The sequence below is a fragment of the Magnolia sinica genome, chromosome 6, assembly GCF_029962835.1.
Source record: "Magnolia sinica isolate HGM2019 chromosome 6, MsV1, whole genome shotgun sequence".
In the NCBI taxonomy this organism is placed as follows: domain Eukaryota; kingdom Viridiplantae; phylum Streptophyta; class Magnoliopsida; order Magnoliales; family Magnoliaceae; genus Magnolia; species Magnolia sinica.
Genome location: NC_080578.1, coordinates 4,247,636 through 4,263,857, shown reverse-complemented (window position 1 = coordinate 4,263,857; position 16,222 = coordinate 4,247,636). Strand labels below are relative to the sequence as shown.

Here is a 16,222-nt window from a genome sequence, read left to right as displayed (position 1 = left end):
AGCGCTCAAATTGCAATTATGTTTCTTCAAATCCAGTCTAACTTAAAACTAACTTCAACTCGGAGCGTAGCTATGTAGGCCTTTGATAAGAATGCTAACTAAATTTCAATTTGATTACTTCTAGGATATTAGACTAAAAATCGTAGTACAATTCAATTGTGCATCCAAACATACCCTCAGAATTCAATGTAAAATTTAGTTGTTTTTTGTTTTAAACAAATCCCTAATCACATCCCTTTGTTCATGTACATATGGTTTCAGGTTTTTAGCTGAAAGAGGCTCATTACTTCTCTTAGATTACAATGACATAACCCTCACCTTAAAAAACATATACACAAAGCGTAAGCATGGATGTTGTTGGGAGTCTTCTGAAGCTTACAGACACTTGAAATTGTTGGGCTACATCCTAGGTTGCCATGATGTAGCTCACCATGATACACCATGGACTCAGAAGAGCGATGGGAGCCGTTGCTCAGAAAACAATGGCGATTTAGAAAGTGGGTCAGAAGAGAATATTTCCATCATCTGCGAAGCTCAAAGGCTATAAAGCTGGATTTTGATGTCTATTTACCTAATAGAAAGTTTAGAAAATCTTCTCATGGAGATCCTTCCTTTGTCAACTTGGGTAATCATGAAAATTTATATGTTGCATGCAAGTGGTTTGATTTGGACTTTACATTGAACTCTCGCATGCAAGTGGTTTGAATTGGACTTTATATTGAACTCACGGTTTAGGGTGGGAGTCAGGAAGGGACCCTACCCTAGCCCAGGATGTACAGGGGATGGGATGTTCTGTAGCAAGCCCTACCAATCGTAGATGCGTATGTGAACCGATTGGTTTATGCTTGCATTGCATCTCCAAAACGGGCAGGGATCATGTGGACCACATCTAAGTATAAGGGAATCAAACGCTTTACAGCTGAATGTAAGACGAAAATTTAAGAATTGACGACTGTAGGGCACTTTCCAAAAGGAAAGAGACCCTCCAAAAATAGGCGTATGCCGCTTTTAGTGGTGTGCACACGGTATTCTTTAGTAAAAGGCGAAAGAATAGTTCGCTCTGTGCTCGCCACGCGGCTGCGTGCCTGTGCTTATCAAATGCTTGCCATTATATATTGGAGTTTTCGTTCCGGTCGTTGCCCTCTTGTCGATGTGGGACTGAATACATGAGTTTTTTCGCGCACTGAGGCGGATGAAGCCCGCTTGTGTGTGGTTATTGTTCACATTGGCCGTGTTTCTAACACTAGACAGAATCGAAAAGGTGGGCCATCGATAAAAGAACTGTAGTCGTTGATTATTTCTAACGGTTTGATCTGTAGAATGTTTTGTGGACCGTCTTAAACTCTTATTCACCTTTCAGAAAGGGGTGACGAGTGGGGTAATTATGGCCTCTCAGTTCGCTTTAGTTTTGGACCGTGACTCATCCAAAGGGTGTTCCATTGATTGAATGGTTCAGATCTATTTTCGTAGTCCACCAACCAAGGGTGATCTACCGTCTGCTCAGTGGTGATGGATACCCATTTGATGTAAAACCATGATATTTTTTTCACGTCGAGAGGAGATTTTCAGGAAGCATGTAATGGGACCCACATAAATTTCCCAGATTGGGACGTCCTAGCCCTAATCTAGGATTTGACCCCTTAGATTTGATTTTTGGGGCACTGTCCGTCCAACCTGAGGCACGAAAGACCATTCGTCTCGATCAGCAAGCCATGGGTCTCACTTTTCGAGAAGCGAGCGTGGATTTGGAACCCCCGGATCCGACCCCAGGTTTTGAAACCCCATTTGCAATCCTCCGGGAGGTGAATCAACTTTAATCCAAAAGTACATATACATGGTATATGGTATAGGGTTTGAATTTAATTACTAAATCAAATTTAATATCTCTAATCAGTGAGATATGTAATTTTTGGCATACGATAATGAAATATATGCTTTGCCTGAAAATGATGAAATTCCAAATCCCGGATGGGCCACAAGCACAAGATCATGTCTAAGTGACCAACCAACGATTTTTAATTTTGGATACCATGCACAATGTTGTCGAATCGCATATGCTATCATGTGCGATTGCATATAGGGCTGAAAGTTGGGCGGGTTGGGTCGGGTTGGTGCTCAACCCTAACCCAACCCAAGGTTCCTATACCTCAACCCTAACCCAACCCAACCCAATCTCGGGTTGGGAATTCTCAACCCAAGCCCAACCCAAGTGGGCTCGGTCGGGTTGATCGGGTTGGTCGGGTGTATACGTGCTAATATTTTCGTTATTACATTAGTTTATTATATTTTAATATAGGACTTATTTTTTGTATCTATGATTTTATTAATTATATATGTGATTATTCACCATAAAAAACTTCAATTTTTTCTTTAAAAAAACAAGTTAAAATATAGGACAACTACTCCTTTAAAAGTCATGTAGCATAGCACACAATCTATTTGGGAGAGAGAAATCCGGCATATCTTGTTAGCTTGAGTACTTGGAAATGACGTGGAAAAATGAGACCTGACATCACTAGTGTGCCTTGGACACAAACGATCCACACTCAATTATAATTTATAAGAAACTAATATATTGATCGGGTTCGGGTTGGGTCGGGCAACCCGAGACCTCAACCCGAGCCCAACCAAAATTTTATCGGGTTGGTGTTTGTATAGCCCAAGCTTGAGATCGGACCGATATATCCTGCCCGAGCCCAACCCAATGTCGGGTCGGTCACGGGTCGGTCAGGTTGAACCCGCCCAACTTTTAGCCCTAATTTGAAACCCCCTCAATTTGAAACCACAGTTACTCTATGCTGTCAACCAACCAGGGGATTTGAAACCCCCTCAAATCCACGGTGCCAGACGACCCCTAGGTTTACTCTTCCTCAATGACTAACGATGACCCCTAGGGGCTGTAGTGTAGGTTTTTTATTATTATTATTATTTATTATTATTATTTTTTGCTGAGTGTGTTTTCTTTTGTAGTTTTCCGTTCCTTGCTAATAAATTCTCGTCTTTCCAAATAAAAAATTTATGACTTCTAGGGACAGACTGTTTATATTAGTTCTGCACAGGTTAAATAATGGTTGGGATTCATCCTCCTCACAAGCATTTCTCCATTGATATATTTTTAACCACAATATCAAAAGGTTGTGATCTTCTGATCCAGGAGATTTCCAGGAATCGTCCGCTCATGATGGGGCCAATCAAAACAATGGTTTGGATCATCGAAAGCATGTTCCACCTGATGGACAGCTTTGATCTTATTGCCTAGCCTACCCGTGAGAACTGCCCACCAAAATGTTTAGACAAGGGGTCCCACCTTCGATCCTCTATGCACACAACAACAAAAACAAAAAAAAAAAAAAAAAAAAAAAAAACCCACCTTGGAAAACCCTATCCATTGGGAAAATCCCAGGACTTGCGTAGGTTCTTGACTATATTTATTGGCAGCATCAAAGAGTTTGGATCTTTCCACAAGGGAGATCATGGTGCATGGTCGTTCAAAGTGAGAATCTACTAGCACACAATTTGTTTTCTGTCACACGTAGTGCATGCCACTTCAAAGATGAGCTGTGTTTTGCCTTATATACGGTAGACGACTTTTCAAAATACCAACTCAATTAAATGAAATGAAAAACTCACAATCGATCACCAGGTACAATTACAAGAATGCATTTCTTAAAAGAACCGTGTAATATTAGATAGAGGACAAAATTTAGTGTATTTATGGATTTGCCACTAATAAATTATTGTTACTCCTATGATAAGTTGAAATAAAGTAAATTTATGAATTTGTTTGGTTTAATTGGATTTATAAATGATTAGTCATTGTTACTCTGTGGATTTCCTCTACCATTTATATAGTTCTATTATGTAACTTATTCTTCCATATGCTTCTTTCCTTACTCGGGTTATAATAGTTAAAAAGTCTTTCTCTAAATCCTTCTTTTGTTAGGCTTCATTTATGTTGCCTCCAATGACATCTAACACTGAATTATCCGGTAAAAAGTGCTCTAATAATCTTGAAGATATTTTCAGCATATTTCACATGTAATGCCACATGTTACCCTCGTATTACCAAAATGGCCTGAAATAAGGCACAACAAAATCATATCACCATTTCGGCCACTGAACTATGGGGCACAATTTGTACAGACAGAAAACTCAGATATGTGGTACAAACTAGTAATACGCCTCACCTCTCAAAAGAGAAGAAAAAGCACCATCCACAGTCGCCTAACCCCATCACACACGTGTGGGAGAAGGTGGTCACATGCCGTGCGATTGCCTCTGGGCAGTAGACAGTAGAATATGCCGTCATACACGAGTGGGTTTGAACCTTGGCCGCTCTGTGAATCAATCAAGAGGGTGCATCAGCATTTTTCTCTGCTTAATGGGTGTCTCGGATTAGCTGAGCCATTGATGTTGCACCACTGCATACTAATAAGAACCGAATACGCTCGGAGCACGGTCCAAGTGATTTAATATGTTACAGATTGTACATGTCCAAATGAAATGATACAGGGCATTATTAGATGAGAGAGAAGCAAATAAAAATCCTCTCAGAATCAAATATAAGCTACTGGTCTACAAGTAGAGGGCTCCCTTCTTTAGCAAGCACAAACAAGCCCCCGTCCCCTCTTGAAATCCTGAGATCCTTGTCCAGGTAGGTTGTCACAAGGAATGACTGGGACCTGTCCCCAGGAATTGGAACTTTGAGAGGGGGCTGTCCCGAAATCACACGAGCAGCGTTCGCCACCGCCTCCTGCAGAGGATTGAGGGATCGTTGGACGGGCAACAAATCGATTTTCTGCCCGAAAACATCAATTTTTTCAGGTAGGTTGACGGTTGGTGATATCTCCGGAGGTGGGAAGATTCCTTCTTTGAATTTGACCTGCATGTTCAAAGGACCAGTTTGATCAATGGACCCAGACTTTCAGGGCGTTGCTCTTATGCAGCAATACTGAAGATAAGGCTAAAAGCATTACCTGTATCCTGGATGGGCTTCGTACTTCAAAGGAAGCAGATGCGCTAAAGGAGAGAGTGGCCAAGGGGCTGGAAAAGGCGGCGGTGTTCACTATGGTTTGGCTACCAGTGTCGATTGCCTGGGATATACGCTTGAGTTTCAACAATGGCAATGTCCCAGCTGCTATAAGAGGCAACAGCTCAGAAAAAGCAGTGTACCTGAGATTTGATCAGACAGCAAGTGACCTGAATTCAGGTGTCGTGGGAAAATGGCAGATGGGAGTAAATACAAAAATAGCAATAATCTATAGAAACCATTATACAATTGATTTGAGAAATGAATCCAAAAGGACTGATCAATCTTCTGTACGTAGAGTAGAAAATTACAAGAATAGTAACTCTCAATTAAGAGTAAGTATCAAAAGCAAAAGGCTTTTCAAGGCTTATAAATTGATTTTCAAGTAACTACCATTTTAAAATAGGTGTTGAACTATATATATATATATATATATATATATATATATATATATATATATATAGAGAGAGAGAGAGAGAGAGAGAGAGAGAGAGAGAGAGAGAGAGATTTCAGGTAGCATGCCCTACCTACGATACGCTGCATGCCCCGTAGCTTATGCTACCTGCATACATTACGTAGTGTTTTAGCAACGCAACACTACGAGCGCTACTGAAAACACTGGGTGTAGTTGGTCTTCTAGTCACAATGGGAGTCTTTTTTTCTTCTTTCTTTTTCATTTTAATCCCATATTTCTAGATGATGGGCATTATCAGTTAAGTTGATGCAGGACATGGAAAATTAAATATGATATGCAAGATTGCAGGCTTAGATCACACCAATTCAGAAACAATCACACAAATTCCACATCCCACATGAAAATCCAAACATTCTATTAAAGGGGAATCTATGCGGGTCCAAGCCGACACAGGCTAGGACTGGACCAATAAAATTATAAGCCAAACAATGTCAAAGGAAAATAAAATCAACTACTCATACATAAAAATCAGTCCCTAATCCAAGGGATTCTCTTATTTCAATTCAAGGAACCCTAAGGTGATAAAAAGGAGCAAATCAATTAGGGATCATGTAATATAGGGTTAGGATTCATGAAAAAACGGATATGAGAGGATAAAAGAAGATAAAAACCTGAGCCAAAAGATGATCCCGCGTGTGGACAGCAACAATGGCCCAGACGGACGTGCGTGTGATCCCGGCCGCACGTGTGTGGGGCCCACTATTCAGAAAAAAGCCACCTTGGCCCTGGTCGGCCAGGGATGGACTCCAAAACCTCCAAATCTCAACTCGATCCGATGTACGGTTTGTGCGTGGTGCTCCGCCGAAGTTTCAGCTCGCCTGCGGGCCGAAATCTGGAAACCTGCTTCAATGAAGAAATCTGATGCAACAAAAGGACAAATTCGAAGTATGGATGGTGGGGGAAGATGGAAAAAAAAGATGATGGAAGATGGGGGTGAATTGGGATCAATGTGGCTTCGCACCACGGTAGTTAGCCCTTCGAAAAGGGAGGGTTTAGCACCCACTTTTGAATTCTTCCACAACTCACGAAGAGAGCAGAAAAATAAAGCAGGAATTTTTTTTATTAACTTCAATGAATGAAAAGAACTACAAGGGGTGCCTATTTATAGGAAAACTCTATACCCCAAAACTCGCATCATGTGCACAACCTATTACTTGGCGATGAAGTAAACTAAAATAAAAACCAAATAAAGAAATCTAAAGCGTTCACGATGTTCTAAATAATAACAATAAGCAAAACCTAAAATATGAAATCAATCCGACTAGCGGGCCATGATCATGAGATCCCATGATGGGCTTTTCTTGATTATCGGGCCCATTTTTTTAAACAAAAACTCCGTCTTCTAACATGGGGGCCCTCCCTGGACATCGTCATCGATCCAGATCGACGTTGGGGCCCTCCTTCATGTGTACATGCGTAGGGGGCAGCGTGCGTGCGCGTGATGTCCCCATCAATTTGATGCAGGACAATTAACCACTTGCTCTAAAAGCTCGAACTGTTAGAGTATGGCAAATCAATCCCTTTATCTCATAGCCCAGGCCCCACATCTCATGAGTTTTAGGACCTCGGCCGAACCCCCTTCGTGGGCCCCAAATCACATGGACCGCCCCACCCCGAGTGTGTCCCCGCATCCCACGGGCTACTCCGCTCGAGCCCGGTATGAAATGCGCATTAATCACCCCTTGTGAGGAGTCTCGAACACAAGACCTCCTCCGTGGGCCGCACCCACCCCTAGTCTGCCCCTGCATCCCGCAAGCGACCCCACTCGAGCCCAGTGTGAAAATGCCCCTGCATTAATCACCCCCGGTGAGGAGTCTCGAACACGAGACCTTCCGCTCTGATACCAATTTGATGTAGGACAATTAACCACTTGCTCTAAAAGCTCGAACTGTTAGAGTATGGCGAATCAATCCCTTTATCTCATAGCCCAGGCCCCACATCTCATGGACATCTCATGGTGTTATTATTACTAGAGTCTAGAAATAAGCATATGGAGACATCTTTCTAAGAGGGAGGGAGGGAGGAAAGGATGAAAATAGTTTTGACTAGTAGGTTGTTGGGAATCTTCCAATAACCATTCTTCTCGCTCTCTCTTCTTTGTGAGATTTTTTCTTGAAGCTATTTGGGTGATCGTTCCACTACACATCTTCCTGATTCTAGACAAATAAGGATTTGGAAAGGAATTTCGATACTCAATAATGTCCATACTCAGGTTTGAGGAGCCGTGCATATTCAGGTCCATATCAGAAATATGCCTTTCCTTTGATTTTTAAATAATAAATGTAATTAAATAAAGATTAAACTAAAAAAAACTATATCAGTGTATCTGGCAGGATGGGTACAAGAATTGGGTACCCAATCCAGCTTTCTAATCGAATCCAAGCCCATGGACCTGAATCCAACCCAATTATTACTCGGCCCCAAAATCTGGTTCTAAATCCAATTAAATTGGTGGGTAACACTCATCCATGGATCAGGGATCCAGGGTACCCATTGACAGCCCTAGTTTTCATATGGGCTATCAATGGGACAGTCCTAGGGTTGTTTTTGGGTTGGATGCTGATCTGGTTGGGATGGGCCTATCGGGGCCACAGATTATTCAAATGTTTTAATTTGCTTGGCCCAGACAGCCCAGTGACAGCCCTAGTTTTCCTTTCCTAGTTTTCTCATAATGAATGTAGTTGAAATGAGGATGTGAAGATGGATGAATGGCAAGACGGGGAAAGATAAAAATCCTAGAAGAAGAAAATAAATACATTTACGAGAACTTGGGAGCAGCCATGATAGGTAACAAGATGAGGGAATTAGACTTGGATTATTTGGCCATGTGTATTGGAAACCAAGAACTGCACTGGTTGGAAGGAGTGAGTTGGTTACTGGGTTCAAATTTTTTTTTTTTTAAATGTGAGTTGGTTCATGTTGAAGGCTATAAAAGGACTAGCGGAAAGCCCAAAAGGACATGGGGTTGAGGTATTAAGAAAAGATTTGAAAGTGAGGATGTGGTCCTTTGTAGAGTGAAATGGTAGAACAAATTCGTGAAGCTGGCCCAATTAGATGGGAGAAGGCTTAGATGATGATGATGATGATGAAGTGAAACTCCTGTGAATTTTGAAAGTCATGCAATCAGTTAGAAAGGCTGTGGATCATCTAGACCATAAGTTGTCTGCCAACAGATTGTAGAAGAAAGGAGGTGTAAAGTTTCATATGGACCTTGGACTCTTCCTAGGATCTCAACTAACATCCTTAATCCTAGGGCAGGTCTTAGGCATGGTATTCAAAAACAGTGCCCAACGACCGTTACATAACAGTAACAGTAGGACCCATTACATGAAACGGAGCTGTAACAGTGATTCTGAAAGAAAAAGGGGGCCTGTGGGCCCATAAAGGGCTGATACGGGGCCACAAGGAACTGAAATAGGCCAGTAACGGCCCAATATCAGGCCGATACAGTTTCTTCCTTGACAAAAATGACCGTTATGGGAGCTGTAATAGCCATCATGCCCGTATCGCAACAGCCATAAGACCGGCTGTTATGACCACCATTACAGTTATTGAATACCTTGGTCTTGGGATGACCATAGGTCCCCATCAGTGAAGCTTCAACTTGGTTCTTTTGTTGGAGGATTTCGGATCAAATCTCCACGCCCATATCCTGAGGCATGACTGCTAGAGCAGCTCGCATTGTTTCTCTTCCAACCTTCTAGTATAGGATACGAATGTAACCAAACCCCTCTTAATTTGTATCTATGGATGTCAACATTAGGGACCTTCTCTGTCGCTTGATTGACAAACTGTCATGTACCCACTCCCTTGGAGTAATGTAATTCATCTATCAATAAAAGAAACATGGATTTTATGAGTGACAAATGAGCAAATAAAGTACATACATGTGTTGTTTGTTCACCCACCCACAAACCGCTCCCTTTTCAGATAACCTATCTTCAATTACGACCTACAAGCTATTAGTTATTTATCAGCTATCAAGAAATATGGGCACCTGAATCCTCAAAAGACAAAATATGGGCACCTGAATTCTCAAAAGACAAAATATGGGCACCTGCAGAAAGGTAGCATATTGACAACTAGGGCTATAGTTGGAAACTAAAACTTGATACGTTACACAAAACAGGCCTGTTTGGTGGGGTTATTGCCTCCTATGATACCGAAGAGGTGCTCATAAGGAATGCTTAGTAGATGCAAAATTTCTATTTTGAAGGTAAATGTAAACGAAATCATTACTGTGGGATTAACAAGTTAAACAGATGGCAGATGCCAATGTAGAAGTGAGTGATCTAGTGGTTGCTCTGATATTTTTCTTATCTAATACTAGAGTGGCTGTTGACCAATTCAAGCAGCACATGATGTGGTTCAGAAGGCACTGAAAGCTTCTCTCAGGACCAGGAGTTAAATGAGAATGACTATAAATGCAAGGATATGAAAAGCTTATTCATACTGGTTTCTCTAGGCTTCTTTTTGTTTACTTCTGTTTGCAGTCAGCACTTAGGGCAAATGCATTTTAATAAATTAAAAAATATATATAAATTTGAGGCATTCTCGATATACATTTTACTATTGGCTATAAGAAAATTGTAACAACCCTTCCCATTCTCTACACAAGTCAAACATTGTTGTGTTAGTCACAAACCTTTTCATGGGAAAGCTAGCTCATTAGAATTAGAATTGCCATACCATTGTTATTTAGTTTACTCAACAAAGTTTTCTCTCCATCGGTGAAAGTTCAAATGAACAAAGGCATTACAAACTTTCTTTTTCTTTTTTTCTTTTTTTCTTTTTTTTTTTTGGGGGGGGGCGGGGGGGCGCGCAATTGCTTGGAGCTTATAGCGACACTTGCTGTTTGTTGGTCCTTACAGTTTGAGAGGAATAATCATTGCTTGCAAAACCTTAGGGGTAATCAGGTTGCGATGCATATCAGGGAGTAGGCTCCCTGAGGGTGTTGTGCAGGCTTTGTTTGGTTTGCTTCTGTTTTTGTAGTTTCGATTTTCTTGTTTTTTGGCCATTGGCCCTAATAAAGTTGCTTCTGTTTTGGGGTCTTTATGGCTTGAGATGAATAATTGCTGCTTCCAAAACGTTAGGGGTCCCTAAGGTTCTCAAATTTGGGTGTGTAATCGGGTTGCAATGTGTATCAGGGAGTGGGCTCCCTGAGGGTGGTGTAAGGTTTTGTGTTTTAGTTTTGTTTGGTTTGCTTCTGTTTTTATAGTTTTGATTTTCTTGTTTTTTGGCCGTTGGCCCTAATAAACTTGCTTCATCTTTCCAAAAAAAAAAAGGCATTACAGAGGTTGAGTTGATTCTTTAAATATTCTCTCTTGAAAACTACAATCTGGTGAGGAAAGCACCTTAAGGCCTTCAAATTCATTCTAGCTAGGATCCAGTCAGGTTTTCTTATTAATAAAGTCACGTGAAGTTCTTATTTACAGTATCAGTCATGGCTTAAAGTATGGCCAAAACTGTATGATACGTACCGGTTTCAGTCCCAGGCGTTCTAGTACACCCCTCCAATTCACATGTACAAGGGGCAACTCACCCTATATCGCCAATGACTTGGATGAATCAGTCTGATTCATCGAATTCTGGGCTACACAGAACAAGCTGCCCCTCATGGCTCTGTCTATCCAAGATGTGGGGGGGCCACCATGATGTGTGTCTGAAATATATCCCGTCCATCAGGTGTTCCTCTTGTGTTTGGCCCTAAGCCCAAAAATCAGGCCAAATAGATCACAGGCGGGCAACAACACGGGGAGCAATGAGGGAGACCTTTTACATTGTTTCCTATGGTGTAGCCCACCTGAGTTTTGGATCAAATTGATTATTGGCTCGTTCTATCTTTATGGTTCAGCACACCTAATGCATAGTTTGGATGCCATGTGCATAAAACTGGACCCACAAGCAACTCAAGAGTTTGGTAAATTACCATACTGCGGTACACTGTAAATCATCACTCATGGGCTAGACTCATGTACTAAGCACACTGTAAAAAATGGTGGTATCTCATCCTCCTCAACTGTGGCACTCATGTACAACTATCCAGACCATCCAAATTGTGGGGCACATTGTGGATGGAGCATGTCTATAAAAATACATTGATCAAGCAATCCTAACCATCCAACTGATAGCTAAGAAATGGCTGGTTAAAGGTAAAATAGTGAGTGGTCTACATTCAGAGGGTAAAATCAGCCTATCACTTTAAAAAGAATAAAAATAAAAATAAAAAATCAGCTGGTCCACACTGATTTTGGTTATGCTCCACCCAAGTTGCATCAGAGATATTGGATGGTCCACACTGCTATACAACTATGTGATGTGTGCATTCGAAGAGCCACAGCCATCTTTCAAATGGTGCAAAACGTCACAAAGTCTAGCCCATTACGCATCAATGGAACTAGATTGTCACCCCTGATTTTATCAAATTATATAACTCACAAGAAGGGTATAAAGTAATCCAAATCTTTGTTCCAAATCAGCTGAATACATATGGCTGTTGTTTTCTCCTCTCAACCGTCTACTGTTGGCCACAAATCAAAAGGTTAAGATGCCATAAGGATGAAATTTTTGGGGATAGTCAACCCATGGTGGAACATGTCAGAACAAGGTTTTGGATCACCAGCCAGACATTTATCTTCGTTTATTCCTTGCTGGATGAGGAGTATTTATTATGGGAGGAATAGCAATCAATATGCTCCTTGCTTGGAGTAAAAGGTAGATCAAGGATCTGATTGCTTGGATTGATACCATACCCAAACAAATCCTTCGTTCTCAAATATCACCAGATCCATATAGTTTTGCAGGAATAGATAGACAGTTCATAATTTGATCTCATTCAAAACATTCAAAAGGATGAAAATGATTTGATTGTCAAGGGGTTAGCTGTAGAAACTTGAAATAAGGCGCACCAACTGTGATGGCAGACTTGGAAAAGGGGAAAGAGAGTCACAGAACCAAACATATGCAAGAGAATGGTACCTGCTAAACATTCTCGAAAAAATCAAACTAGTAAAAAAAAAGGTTTGCAAACTTTTTGTTTCTTTTTATGAAAGGTAAAAGAATTGCAAACGTGGAGAGGTAATTAGGAAGAGAGAAATTTTGCACAGCAAGGGACCGGCAAAAATCAGGCTGGGAACAAATAAAGATCATATACAGACATAGAGAAACAAGGGCTAAACAAGGTCAAAGTTCTGATCAGAAGAAGAGAGAAGGTAAGATGGGAACATTTGGGGTCCATCGATCTGTGGATTGTTGGGCCCACAAATCCACGCTCCATGAATTGCAGGAGGACCATTTGTCCCTTCATGAAATGCAAAGCAGGTTTCTTTCAACAGCATTTCGGCCCCCACAATTTGTGATCAGAAAAGAATCTCTGGCCTATTATTATTTGATTTGCAAATTAGGCACACACCGACCTTCCCGTCCACAAAAGAAGCTGGTTGCCAAACAAGGCCTAAAAGAGGGAAGTGAAACTATCATATGTTCATAGGAAGTCAGAGGCTTGCGAAGAAAAAAGACTGAGATGGATGGAAAAAGCAGAACTATGAGATGGCAGAACAAATCAGGCTGTGAAGCTCACTCCCAAATGGTCAGTTGCATTAATGATGTAATAAAAGAAATGCATGCATGACATTCTCTCCTATAAATATTGCATTTGCCACGATGGCATGGGTGAACCAGGGTGGAAAAACAATCATCATCTCCATCAGAATTTTTTTTTTCTTTTTTTTTTTAAAAATCACTGAGCTACACTTTTCTGACATCATAACAAGCTAGTTATATGGGCCAATCTAGCAACATGCATCACCATTTTCACCTTCTACGATTTTCATCACAAACACGTCGCGAAAAGGAAATGCTTAAAATTCTAAAACAAGTTCTATTGCATCTCCGAGTTCTCATCCATTCATGAAAAAAGATAAGTGTGCATTTGTATGCATGTTAGATAACAGCATAGGGTAGAATCCTGCAGTTATAATTTAAATATTTCTCCATCCGAGCAGACACATTTTCTATCAAAAAAGATGTGCCACTTTATCCAGGCACATTGGATATAAAATCATGCAGGATTGAGATAATGGAGCCTATCAGAAGAGAGAAAAATTTTGATACTCTGGTAGAGTGTGATGAATGATACGCAGGCACTTGGAAATTACTTAAAAATTGAATTGTCCAAGTATTACACTTACTTGGTTGTCTGACCATCAGATTAATGGACATTTTATTGGACAGTTAAAAATGAAAAATATCCAAGGGTCTTATTTCAGCAAAAATGTGTCCACTAATCACGGGTTAGCGACAGTGGGTTCCACAACGTAGTCGTTTAATTTGATTTAATATATGCCACGTGTACGTTTCTAAGAACCTGTGCATCAACCTTAGTGAATAGACAGAGTATCAAATAACTCCCCATCAGAATAACCAGGTCATCCACACGCTATAAACTAAGAAATGAAAACGGGAGATTGAAAATAAAAAATAAAAAATCAGCACTGATCAACTTACAGTAAAACCCAGTTCCCGTTAATTAGCGGAGCTGCTTCAGTCGGTGCCGGAGTCGGATTCGCTGCTTCCAGCTGATTAACCAGCTCCACAATCTCCGCCCTAGTTTCCACTGATGCTCTAAATCCAAGCTCCGTCCCGTAAAACGAATCGACCAGACACCTTTTCAAGTCCCCGAGCTTATCGTACTCCTCTGATGCCTTATCATACGCCCCAGCGCTCCCATTCCCCGAAATGTAATCAGCAGATTCAGCACTCCCACCATCCGTTCCCCATTCATCTTCATACTTGGGAGGATCGGCTTCCGGAAGCTTCGTGGCAGAAGCCTCCTCCGCTCCAGGCTCTGCGTTCTCTCCCCATTCGTCGGTGATGCCCTTCGGGCCTTCGAAACTCTCCTTGATTTCATCGACGGCCTTCTCGATGGATTCTTCAATGGGATTTTCTCCGCTCTCGATCGGGATTCCAGCTGGGAACTGATCTCTATCGGGATTCTCGCCGGAGAAGGCATGAAGGATGCGGAGAGATGAGAATCTAGGGTTTGGAGGGATGGAAGAGAAGGAAACAGAGGAATTCTGGGATTTAAGAGAGAAGAGAGGGAGGAGATTCTTAGGTTTCTGTTGGGAGAAGAGGGAAGTGTGGGAAGTGAGGAGCAGCGCCATTTCTGTTTTGGATTTGCAAAATTCGGGAAGTGTAGAATAGAAGATTTTGATACCCTGGCAGTTGTATGGGACGGGCAATTGACATTTGGCTCCACCTGATGAATGGCCTGGATTTCTCCACATGTGCCATTTTGCATGTGTGCACCGGGCACCCATCCACGTCTTCAAATGTGCGTACAGAGGCAAGCTAATACCCGCACGGTTTGGGTGGATCATGTACGTGACTTGATGCATACCATCCATCCATTTTGAAAGCTCATATTCTATAGTGGTCTAAAAAATAAGCGAATCCAAATCTTAATGGATTGTACCACATGAAACAGTAGTGATTCAATCTCTCCCATCGAAAATTTCATGGGTCACATCCAACCTATTGATAAAGTCACGAAGACATGAACGAAGAGATTACGGGTCCTTACTCTTGCTCCGGTGGTAGGCTCTAAGGCCCGTTTGGATTTGTTACTCTTGCTCCGGTGGTAGACTCTAAGGCCTGGTTGGATTTGTATATTGTATCGTACAGCAACATATTCAGGTACCGTTCAGGTATACATAGGATGGTTTTCAGAATACATCCAAATCATTCGTATACACATCAATGTTTGGATTGGAGGTAGTATGGATAATAGTAAACAGTAACTTATAGCAGTCAACGTTTGGACATGAGGTATTATGTCTGCGTACTGTACAACTGTATAAGTTTCAAGTTACTACATGTAAAACGTTATCATCATTCCACCATGATTTGGCGGGAACGAATGAGTACTCCCCCTAACACCAGCTATTGGCTGGTAGTTGGTGCTATGTGGGCCCCACCATGATGTATGTATTTCATCCATGCCATCCATATATTTTTATAGGTCATTTTACAGTATGAGACCAAAAACGAGATATATCCAAATCTCTGGTGGACCACATTACAGGAACCAGAGTTGAATGAGGGTCGACCATTAAAAACATTTTGGGGGCCATAAAAGTTTTGGATCAAGCTCATATTTGTTTTTTCTCTTCATCTGGGTCTATATGACCTAATTAACAGATTGGATGTCAAATAAACAGTATAGTGGACCTTAGTAGGATTTAAATAATGGATATCCAGTCACTATTGTTTTCTTGTGGTGTGGTCCACCTGAGATTTATATCCCTCTAATTTTTGGGATCAAGCAATAAAATGATATATAAAAATGGATGAATGAAATAGATGAAACACATACATCATGGTGGGGCCCACAGAGCACCGACCACCAGCCATGGAGCTGGTGTCAGGGGGAGTGGCCAATCCGTTCCCTGATTTGGCTACAATGAACTGCGAAATCAACGTGACAATTAAGCCCACCGTAGATTACCAGCGACAGACTGAGATTGCCATACCTGTGATATGTGGACCCATGTGTAATCCTGAAGTCATCCACGCCCCAGAAAACAAAATGTGTTGCACAAAAACAAAATTACAAAACATACATTATAATTTTTGTAAACAAAAACATTAAGAAAACAAGGAGATGATATTGACAGTTGTAGCAAAGAGAAGAACAGAAAGAAATTAATATATTAAAAAAA

General features: G+C 41.2%; 1 protein-coding gene and 1 non-coding gene across 2 annotated transcripts; both read right to left on the bottom strand.

Annotated features, from left to right (window-relative positions):
- Positions 1–961: 961 nt before the first annotated feature.
- On the bottom strand, positions 962–1,079 carry LOC131250257 (U5 spliceosomal RNA). The gene has a single exon (XR_009173183.1). It is a non-coding gene; the product is annotated as a U5 spliceosomal RNA (small nuclear RNA).
- A 3,321-nt stretch (positions 1,080–4,400) lies between these two features.
- LOC131247999 (plastoglobulin-1, chloroplastic) lies at positions 4,401–14,724 on the bottom strand. The gene is made up of 3 exons (XM_058248028.1): positions 14,010–14,724; positions 4,977–5,172; positions 4,401–4,882 (listed from the first exon to the last, which is right to left on the bottom strand). Exons 1-3 carry the CDS (start codon positions 14,663–14,665, stop codon positions 4,568–4,570), a joined length of 1,167 nt encoding a protein of 388 aa, XP_058104011.1. The 5' UTR covers positions 14,666–14,724; the 3' UTR covers positions 4,401–4,567.
- Positions 14,725–16,222: the final 1,498 nt, after the last annotated feature.

What these genes read in the sequence shown, in the direction of transcription:
- LOC131247999 (XM_058248028.1), bottom strand. Translation starts at nt 14,665, where the DNA reads ATGGCGCTGCTCCTCACTTCCCACACTTCCCTCTTCTCCCAACAGAAA. An exon ending in AACGGGAACTGGGTTTTACT is followed by an intron (nt 5,173 to 14,009) that starts GTAAGTTGATCA and finishes ATCAAATCTCAG; the next exon opens with GTACACTGCTTTTTCTGAGC. An exon ending in GAAGCCCATCCAGGATACAG is followed by an intron (nt 4,883 to 4,976) that starts GTAATGCTTTTA and finishes TTGAACATGCAG; the next exon opens with GTCAAATTCAAAGAAGGAAT.